The 11,344-nt window shown below is 35.1% G+C and overlaps 1 protein-coding gene across 1 annotated transcript in view; it reads right to left on the minus strand.

Annotated features, from left to right (window-relative positions):
• Positions 1-11,344, minus strand: part of SNTG1 (syntrophin gamma 1) — a 158,891-nt gene that overhangs the window by 108,616 nt on the left and 38,931 nt on the right. Inside the window, exons 7-8 of the mRNA XM_035895882.1 lie at positions 4,166-4,268; positions 2,676-2,758 (exon numbers count right to left, since the gene is read on the minus strand). Coding sequence (XP_035751775.1) covers positions 2,676-2,758; positions 4,166-4,268 — 186 coding nt within the window. The remainder of the gene's footprint in view (positions 1-2,675; positions 2,759-4,165; positions 4,269-11,344) is intronic.

Genomic DNA, 11,344 nt, shown 5'->3' on the forward strand with positions numbered 1-11,344 from the left:
TAGAAGTGAATATTTACTGTGTACCACATCACCAGCTACTAGTTTTATACCTGTACCCTGAATAAAGGTTCAGTATACAACCATAATTCACATTTTTCCTGTAGCCCTGTACACATTTACACACGTCTATTCTAATGACATCACCTCAAAACCTGGTAATTATGAATGGGATTTAACATGTGATGAAAATTGTTTAGTCAAAACAATGTGCTTATGACAAATTTTACCTATTTACACAAGACATTACTTATATGAATAGTGACATATCATGTCTATGATCATATATACAGAGAATGACTATATAAATATCTACAGTCCAACTTCACCAGTATTTTTACAGAATATAGATTTGAACAAGAAATGCTTATAAAAAATGAAATTATCAACATTTATTTTTATAAATCCAACACCTCTTCCTTTCTTTATAAAATGCTTTATGAAAAAGTACTAGTGATTATGTTATTTTTCTGAAGAAGCATGATTCTCACTGAAATGTATGTAGCACTTTTGGTATATCAGTAAAGTTGTACCTGCCAATCCTGAATAATTTACAATTTTTTAACCTCAGACTTAATTTTTTTTTCTTACTTGAATCTTCTATAAAATAAATACTACAAAAATTAAGTACACCTTGTATTTTTCTAGAGTAAGATTTTCATTTAAGATCTATGGAATTATAAATCTTTGCCAATTTGAACTTTACTTTTACATATATATTCATATATCTTTTACATATGTAAAATAAAAGATCACTATGAACATCAATTTATCTGAACAGCAGGCTTTTTATAAGTAGATTCACTTACTTAAAACATCGAATCTCTGGTGAAACATTCCATATATTCAACCAAAATAAATAAACGATTGGCTAGGAAGACTAAGCTAGGACATTATTTTGAGCATTGTCTTGAATTTTTAATGTTTCCTGTCTGCTTTCAGGTACCTTTTTTCAGCCATGGTTAAACTTGAGGAAAAAGCTGAAATGCAGCAAAAAGTTTAGATGCAAACGGTAGGCCTAGATCTGGCTGCAACAGAAATGTTAACCCTACCTTTAGCCTGCATAACTCTCAGTTGTTGACAAAAAAACAGAATCAGTCCTGTCTACTCCAAATTCTGAGTCAGAAGCCTCCTTCACACAAATCACCAAGGCTATAAATGAAGAAATAGACTATGGCCATTACTCAAAATGCATTCTAGAGAATATTCTGAGAAAAAGAAGGACCATGACATAAGAGAAGTACATAATTTAAGAATTCATACATAGGTCTTATTTGGTTTTATGAAGCTTTCTATTCCCATTACAAGGGGACGTCTGAGATAAGAACCACATCATGGTCTTCAGCAGAAGAATTTAATTTAGGGTGAGTTATAGACTCATGATGCCTGATTACATTATTTAAACTGAGAGAAAAAGACTTGGTTTCAGTAAATCATTATAAGTTCAAACAGAAACTGTGGCTGATTCAGATCAGTTTCGACAGCTGCAGAAATAGGATTCACAAATGGAAGCATGATTTTTATCCTAAAAGCAAAGTTAGAAATGAAGTGGCTAGCAAAATAAGTTTAGAATCTGCTGCAATAGCCTTTATACATTCATACATACATAGACTGTTGAGATAAGTCTGCTTCTGATATTGTTGCACTAGTTATATATATATTTATTTTATTGTTATTATAATCATTATTTGACCAATTTTAAGACACTAATTTTATTTGTTTTATCCCATTTCTATGAAATTCAGCTCAATAAAAGTGTATAAATCCCAAAAGTTTTCCAGAAAATAAGCAGGCTTAAAATCTATGCTATTAACTTTCAAGTCTCTGGACACCTATTTAAAACTTTTACCAATGAAGTGTGAAAGAACAATAAGATAAGCCAGAAATGAAAAATAGCAAAGTTTACAGAACAATGCTTAAATTTGTTTTTTGTAATATATTTGTAATAATTATGCTGTATATTAGCTTACTTATTCAGTGCTTTTTATTTTAACTGAGTATTTTCACCTATCACAAAGCCAAATATGCAGAAATAAACCCTTTAGAACTATATGAAATAAATGAAATTTTGCATTTCCTGGCTAAGAAAATTGTTAAAAGCCCCTTGTTGCACTTCAAAAACATATTTTACTAAAAATCTGACCAAATATCTGTAGTATTTCATCCTAAAGAGACTTTGCTCCATAATGTTATAATTCTTCAGTAAGATTTTAAGTGGAAGTTACTAGAAGTAAAATGCTCTTACTTTAAAAATAGGCAAAAACATTTACCTAAATCATCCTTTGCAAAAAGTTTTTGATAATAAATAAAAATCATAGAAAAATATGCTGAAAAAAAGTTTTCTACCTTTTCTTTAAATAGATATATTTTTGTTCTAGTAATTTTAATTTCTGTGGTGTGGAAACAATCTAGAAGAAAAACTTTTCGCAAAGTCCCTGTTCCCCAGATAAAAATAGTAATCACATCTATCAAGGCACAATCTCAGCTGGTATAATTTGTCATAGTTTAATTTGCAGCCATAATATCTGGCAACTCTTTTTGCCCCCTATGGAAATGTCTATCTCCAATATTAATTAGAGCTCCTCCCATGTTGCTGTCCTTTATTAGTTGCTTCCACTGAGCTATTATAGTATTATTATTATTCTGTGTAATTCCATCAAAGAAATATAAGCTCTTACCGTGTTGTTGGGATGGTAGTTGAGATGTAAACCACTGTCACATAGGGGAGAGGATGTGCCACTGCTTTGGTCACTGGGAGCACCTAATACAAACATGAACACATCAAAAAAATCTTCATTAATCTATAATGCTATAATTCAAATTTGTGTATGCCTGTCTGTCTGTATTCCTCTCCCCCCACTAGTTTTGTCATACCTAACATTCATTTACTTTCTCCATTCAGCCAGTATCTCTCCTCTGCTCGGAGCGGAACGCCTTTTTAAGCTGAGTGGAGGCTCAAAAATCCCTCCCCTGATGCTTTGCTTAAAAGTTAATAATCTGTTTAGTAAGAAAACCCCAAAGGTTTTTGCAAATTTGATAATAAAAGCGTGTACCTCCTCACTTGGTTTTCACTTGAAGGAACTAGTTAGGTAACACTTTTGTTACTCTCGATGAAGTTTAATGTTCTAACTGTTCTAGTAACAGTTTAGGAAATTACAGATTTACACCTCAAAATTAACATGATAGGATCGATGCAAATGCATGTTTGTGTGCATTACTCAGGGCACTCTGTGATACACAACCTTTCGTAAAAGGGACAAATGTACTGGGATATGTTTTTATTTAAGAACATGGTGTTCTAAATTTTTTCTTGTCTCACTAAAATTTAATACGTTGGTGAAAGATAAAGACAGTATTTCAACAAATGATTGTATAAGATATTATTTAATAATTTATTTTATTTAATTCCTACTAACTTAAAATCAAAGGCTAAAAGTATTGAAATCAACTATTTATTGGTTTGTTGCTTAAAAACTAAGCAATTCATTTCACCCTCTTAGGAGCAAGAAGCAGAAGGAAAACAGCAGCGACAAAAGGCACAGGCTGCCATATAAATATGCTTAGATATGCTGCAACTGCCTATAATTATGCACCCACACTTACAATTTAATGTAACTGAAGGAAGACAGCTGTCTCCATATGTCCCTCATGGGACTAGTTCACTAACACTTGGTTGGACTTAAACAAAATACTAATCATCCCAGAGTAATTTATTTTTAGGTAGACAGACACCTCCACTAAAGCCTCTGAATTTTAAATCATAAAGTTAAGCCCTCTAAATATATACAAATAATCTTATTTTCAGATTTACAAGACAAAACTCTTTCAGACTAAAATGCTATCTGATGCTGCCTGAAAAACTGCTTTTAAATACTCTTCTTCAGGATGTGAGCTACCATAAATTAATGCAATTACAACATTTTACCTGCAATTTGCTGATTCCCACCAGCCAAATACCTGGTGGTCTATTTTTCAAGTAAAGATTGCGGTTTTTTGCTTGAGGTGAATGTTACTACAGGACCTGGCAATACAAGCGGCTCATATTCAGGCAGCAACACTGAGCTAAAAAGCTGCTGTCAATCACCCTTGATGCACAGTAGGTTTGGAAGCTGCAAGCGTTCATGAGCATTGATGTGAGTTTTCTTTTGGCCAAATAATAAAGGCTTACATGCACAATCTTCATTCAGTGGGAGTTTGAGAAAAGCGGGTGCTCTTTTCAGAAAGGACACAGTTAGGGTCACTTCTTCCCCTGCATTGCGAAGGACCTGAACCTGGAAAAGAAATACAGACAGGACACCTTGAAATAAATGTATGACCATCAGCAAATGTAAGCAACGCCACACAGCTTTCATATACTTGAACAAAACTGCTTAACAATTTATTGCAGTGACATTTTCTTAAAAAGAAATCAAGATGTAAAGCTTGCTATATGCTTATTTGTTGTGTTTGGGGGTGGGGTGGGTGGGTGTGGGATTGGCCTCCTATAATAGCACTGGCTTTGCGCTGTGCTATTGCACAACTTGCTCCCTGACACTGTTCAGTTGTGCACCTCCTTTCAGATCTGGCATTGTCCATGCTAGCATGCACGTATAAATTTTTTTTCCTCCACTGAGATGGTCTCACAAATCTCCAACCAAAACAATAGCAGTAGTTTCCACAGCTGTGCTATAATCCTATGAGTAAATCTTTCCATCAGTCATAGTTAAATTTAGCTGAAGCACTCCAGCATGGATGAGAGACCTAATCTTCCTTACAGGCACAGAGGAAAAGTACCTATTTTAAGCCTTAAGTCTTGGTTAAGCACAAGCTTGGGTTTTGCCAAAGGGCAGCTTGCATTTTGGACATAGGAATGCGTAGATCACCTATCCACCTGTGAATGCTTTTAGTCTTCATCTAACTCTCCCATAATTACTCCTGTGGCTCTTGTTCATGCCTTTAGCTTTGGTTTGGTGCAGCTGATAGACACCTCAAGACACGTAGCAGAGAAAGGGAACCTCAGCCACCACCCCAGAGTGGCACCAAGGAGGCAGGGAAGCAGCTGAGCAAAATGCTTTACTTAACAGTGGAGGAATTACATTTGAATTGGTTTGTAACATGAAAGCTGAGAAGCTTCAGGTCACATAACTGTTTCAGAGAACAAGCATTTCTTGTTCTTCTGGCTCTATAACTTCAAAACTCTGCAAGGGCTGATTTAATTTGGGCTTACAAAGACAGAAGACTGCGCCATGCCTCTATCTGAGTGACTGTGCTCATACTGTGCAGAGCGCCAGCTTGCTGGGAACAGTCGTTGGAGAGCTGCTATGCAGTGACATATTAAAAGAATGTTTTAAACTAGCATATATCTGTTCCCTTTCTGCTGTGTTTTCATGGTAGCTGGATAACACACAGATAACCCCTCTGTCATGCTGCTGTTTATGAGAAAGCCTTGTAAAGAATTTATGGCGGATTGTTATTCTTTAGTCTATACCTATCAACAACCTATCCTATGCATTTAGTTACATGCATGTATATAACTATATGCAGGGATGCTTTCACAAGGAATCACTGCATTAACTTAAAGCAATTCTTCAAGAAAAAATGTTGACTTTGCCTTTAATCACCATACTTCCTAATCCACACTGGTTGCTACAGAAGAGTAACAGTATGATGACAGAATATTTGATTCAGTATCTGAAATCCACTCTAAAATTTTAGGCTCTTTATTGTTTAAAACAGCACAGTGGTTGTCAAGGCATGACTTGCAGTGCAGTGTGTATTTATATGTATGTGTGCAAATAAACACACACACACACACACACACACACACACACACACCACAACAAATTTCATCAACTTAAACAGTATACCGAAAGCTTCATCTGTAATATTAGCCTCTTCAATGAGCACTTGCCAGTTCTGGTATGTTTTATACCTTAGAATTCATAAGTAGTACTTATTTCATAGAAAGAAGATGACTTGTAATCTGTGGAACAGTAGATCAAGACTCTGAAGTCCTGAATTCCACCAGAGAAACCATACTGTAACCTCAGCCTTCATAGAAAATTCATCTTTCTTCTCAATTATGTAGCAGTCACACAGTCCAGAATAGCCATAGCCAAAGCAGTAACTTACAGGAACGTATATCTCTAGTGCAACAACAGATGTGGATAGACAAAGTGCAGGCAAAATACAGCTACCTTCTGCCTTTTAAAAAATATTTCTTTTTACTCAGGAACAGGGAAAAAATAAGTGGAGAAGTTACAGCATTACCAACTTTAACTTATAAAGTCACCTTTTAAGATACCTAAGATTAAGTGGATATCATTTGTGAAAGAGGCTGAGACAGTAAACTCTGCCCTTGAATCTTTCTTCTTCCAAGAGTAGAACAAGCCACAACCCTACACAATCCGATAATATATTGCTCTGTGAAAGCTAGAAGTTGCCTAAGTAGTCTACTGTGACCTTCTTCTCTAACCTCTCTCTCTCTCTCAAACCTCTTCATCAAATAGGATGAAGAATTTAAGCTGGTACACAGTTTATTTGAAATCAGCATACTTCTTTCACTGAAGCTCATTTTGGAATATGTGAAGCATAGTCTTTATTCTACATGTCAAAATCTAGTCATTTTCTGGATTATATGCTTCAAAGAATCCAGAAAATGATTAGATTTTGACATGCAGAATAAAGACTGAAGAGAGGTAAAATGTTAAAAAAGAAAACTACAAGGTAATGATTACAACAAAAAGGAGATGGGATATCAATCCCATTTCACTTACTTTCCAGTCATTATCAAAGCCATTCTGGGAAATAAGGTTAGCTGAAGAAAATAGGATTTTTAATTAGATTTATTAATTGTCCTTTTGTAGCTTTCAGTTGAAAGCTTTACTTTTATTTTACATTTTTTGTCTTTATTTTACATAATAAATGAACAATTACTGAATTGTTTTAAATCCAGTATGCCTTACAGGATTAATTTTCTCTGTGTCCTCATTCAATGCATACACCATGCCATTCCCCCATGCAGAAAGAGAATGAGGTACAATAGGAAATCTAGTCTTACTGAGGAATATTTTTAGTGCTATACCAGAACAGCTCATGTTCATGAATGGAAAATTAATTGATAACTTTTAAAAAAAACATAACGGCCAAAAGTAATGTGACTAATTGTTATGGGTAATTATGACTATGGAAAAAAACACTTGACAGTCAAAGAGTTTGTCCAGAAGATACAATACAGCATGAATTTCTAGAGTTTCACAAACACTAGTGGAATTCTACCAATAGTCAGAGATACTGGCATATTAATTTTTTTTTTCTCGCTTCCTCATTGCCTAACTTCAGTTCAGCTCAAAACTTTAGAGAGCTATTTTGGTAAAATGAGGACTGTGTGAATGTAGATGTATTGCTTGTTCAGGCTTGGAAAATGTACATTCATGAAAAATGAATTTATCTGCACAAGTATGTCTATGTGGACCTGAAGAACTGGTAGCATATTCCACTAACAAAGCAGTAATGAGCTTTTATCACTGAAGTGAATTCATGAACATACTGAAGAAACCAGTTGTCAATCATGATATAATTTTTAGATAAAGAAATGGATAGATATCTGCTCAGCCATTCTGCTCTCTTACTTAGAAGAAAGCTCCCTCACATTTATTGTATACACATTGCCAATACCTTGTCAGTCAAGCACCATCACTGACAACGTATGTGTTGGTTATTTCTGGCAGTGATAATTCAAGAAGTATTTCAAGGTTACTTTCAAACATAAGAGGGAAGTAGACCATCTAAATCCTGTTTCTATCCTTTTCAGAGTTACAGCATATTTTCAGATTTATAAGGAAACCTTAAGGCTAGGTTGATCAGACTAACTAGCTCTGGATTTTTTTGCCAGCACCATCACATATAGTATACATGATAAAAATAACTGAAGACTAAAAAGCTAAGGACTATTTTCTGCTTCTTGCAAACAATTAAGATCTCTTAAGAATTTGCAGTAATTCAGAAGACTTTCAGGATTTTTTCTTATATTGCAATGTCTATTTCATTATTTTGATATAATTATGTTAAAATCCTTTAATTCCTGATACATTAGTTCATGAAATAGAAAAAGGTGGAGTTCTATTGTTTGTTTGTTTCCCCCATTCAAGGGTAAGTTGTATTTTAAATAAGAAAAATATAGAAGTGTGGCGATCTTGATTCACTGAAGGTTGAACAGTGGCATTAAAGTGGTACCCCATCTTTTTCAGTAAATTAAAAAAACCAACAACAGATCAATGGAAAAAGTATGCTAATTTTATTGCACCCCACTTCCTGTTCTATAGAACTGTGTCTGGACCTTCCAAAAATAATTTTTACTAGGGATACTGCATACAATTGTTGATTGATCACTGATTTCCATAATGATCCCATCCTTCACAAAAATATTCCAACACTGGGTAGAATACAACTAACATTTAAAGTCTTGTTAAAATTAGCTATTTACTTGAAGAGTGACTAGTCCACAATTAATTGCTTTCTTTTAAAATGGTTTTCTTTTAAAATACAAAGTGGCTATTTTAAGAAACAGTGCTTCTATAGTAACTGTACAATCAAACTACCAAAGACAATGCTAGGCACAAATAACAATTCTTATCAGTCCTGGAATAGAATTAAAGCCTCAGCTCCACTGAGTATAAATGGTAAAAATATTTTCAATATTAATGAAATGTAGCTGTATAAGTAAGAGATTTTCAGTTCCTTACTGCTAATAGAGAAGGCATTTTAAATTTACATCAAATAAGAATATTTAAAACATTTGCCCTAGAATGTGAAAAGATATAAATTGACACAACTTTGAAAAAGTGAAAAAGAAACATATTTTTTTAAGTAATACTAATTTTGAATAAATATAGAAACATTATTTCAAAAAATTCAAAGCAGAAATGCAGCAAATTCCTAAGATGCTTTTTTATTATATATGATGAGTTTGGTGAAGGTGAGAAAAATTTATAGTGCTAAATCCGTGGAAAATTGCCTGACAAAAACTTAACTCAGTAGTAGTACTAACATTTCCAAAGTCTAAAAAGATTATATATTCCCACCAAAAGCCATGGAAAAACTCCCTTCGGAAGAGATCTCTATGTCTATGCATTTGACCTGACAATTTCTAAAGCCATGCATCCCAGACTGCAGAAAATCCATGACTAGGCACCATTAAACAGATTTACTTATTCTCTGTATCACTGAAAGGTTAATAATCCGTTTTATTTCCAGAGGCTGTACTGAGTATTCGAGATGTATGTTTTTTTTCTAAAGCCCTAGATTTTTAATATTTTTGGGATCTTCTACAAAGCCCTAGATTTCAGGCATACGAATTCACCAAACTGTCTCAGGTTTTTATTTTAGTAGTTAACAATGAATAGTAGCAACATTTAATGTGTTGATACAGATGATGTATGGATTAAGTAATGTAAAGCTATTTAGTATTGCTGTTACTACTTCATTTAGGGGTTTGTTTGTTTGTTTGTTTGTTTCACCTAGTGAGCAATACTAACTATTGATTTGTTGGTGTGCAGTGACTAAAGTCACCCCTGTAACAGGAAGAAGCTATGACACTGAAAGGTCTTAACATCACCTCATCAACACTATGGCTATATATTAAATTCCGGCTGCTGTTTTAGATATCATATATATACTTAATGTAGAATGAGTTGTCAGGAAAAGAACTACACAAACAGAAACATTAAATACTATCAGTAAATCTTCTTATGCAAAGTATAAGCTTACTAGCAGTGGAATTAAGAATTAATTTACTTCTACCACAAACAGCCCTAGATAAAGTTAGGATGTTCATGAGTGAAGTGAAACAGGCAAAAATAACAGTTCTGCTTGTCTGAACCAGTAGCTGTGTGAAACAGTGAAATGAGAAGAGCCAGTGTTTCTGGAGCGACAGTGTCTACATTTCCATGAAATTACTGTAATGACTGCAAGGGGGCCATTTAAAGAAGTGAATTTTATGGTGATGTGTGATATTGCTGAATAAAATCTCTACATAATAATAACACTAGTCTGAATTTTTAATAATGTCTACAATGATATTGCCTTTTAATTTTATAAAACCTTTTAGAGTCCCAGTTCAAGGAAACATTAGAGCATATGCTGAAGTCTCTCTCAATATATTCAGGAGAGCACTGAAGCATGAAATTTCTGACTTCAGTACGTATTCTTTCCTGAATAAGACCGTAAATCCTCTCTTAAATTACCAATGAAATTTACCCACCAATGAAGCGGTAAAGATTTAAAACAGAAAACTTATAGTCCCTAAGATCTGTGTTCTCCTGAACTGGAGAAAATTCTACTCTTCAGTATGCTTTAAAGGAAAATTCAGTTCTTGTATGAATACCATGAATTCTAAACATCTGGGAAAAGAAAAAAAAATGAAAAGAAGAAGACACATTCCTAGGAACTGTGCAGAGCTACAAAATGCACTAGTTCAAGTCCATCAGCAGATACCACAACATGCACTCTAGTACAATCACATAAAGGCCCAAAGTTAGAAGGCTCAATGCATGCACACAACTGTCTTGAATTATATTTATTTAAAAAATCAAACCCGTTGTTCAGTAACAGCCATGTAGTTAGTACAGAAACTTTGCATTAAAAACACATAGAATCACAGAATTATTGGAAAAGACCTCCAAAATCACCAAGTCCAACCAGCAATCCAACACCACCATGCCTACTAAACCATGTCCCAAAGTGCCACGCCTACATGTTTTTTGAACAGGGATGGTGACTCCACCACCTCTCTGGACAGCCTGATCCAATGCTTGACCATTCTTTCAGTAAAGAAATTTTTCCTAATATCCAATCGAAACATCCCCTGGTGCAACTTGAGCCCATTTCCTCTCATCCTATTGCTAGTTACTTGAGAGAAGAGACTGACACCCACCTCACTACAACCTCCTGTAGGCAATTGTAGAGGGCGATAAGGTCTCCCCTCAGCCTCCTTTTCTCCAGACTAAACAACCCCAGTTCCCTCAGCTGCTCCTCATCAGACTTGTGCTCCAGACCCCTCAACAGCTTTGTTGCTCTTCTCTGGACATGCTCCAGCAACGCAACATCTCTCTTGTAGTGAGGGGCCCAACACTGAACACAGTATTTGAGGTACAGACTCACCAGTGCAGAGTACAGGAGCATAATCACTTCCCTACTCCTGCTGACTACTTCTTCCTGACACAAGCCAGGATGCCATTGGCCTTCTTGGCCACCTGGGCACACTGCTGGCTCATATTCAGCCATCTGTCACCCAGTACCCCCAGGCCCTTTTCTGCCAGGCAGCTCTCCAGCCACTCTTCCCCCAGCCTGTAGCGTTGCATGGGGTCGT

Source organism: Egretta garzetta, unplaced genomic scaffold (assembly GCF_000687185.1).
Source record: "Egretta garzetta isolate BGI_Z169 unplaced genomic scaffold, ASM68718v1 scaffold36, whole genome shotgun sequence".
In the NCBI taxonomy this organism is placed as follows: domain Eukaryota; kingdom Metazoa; phylum Chordata; class Aves; order Pelecaniformes; family Ardeidae; genus Egretta; species Egretta garzetta.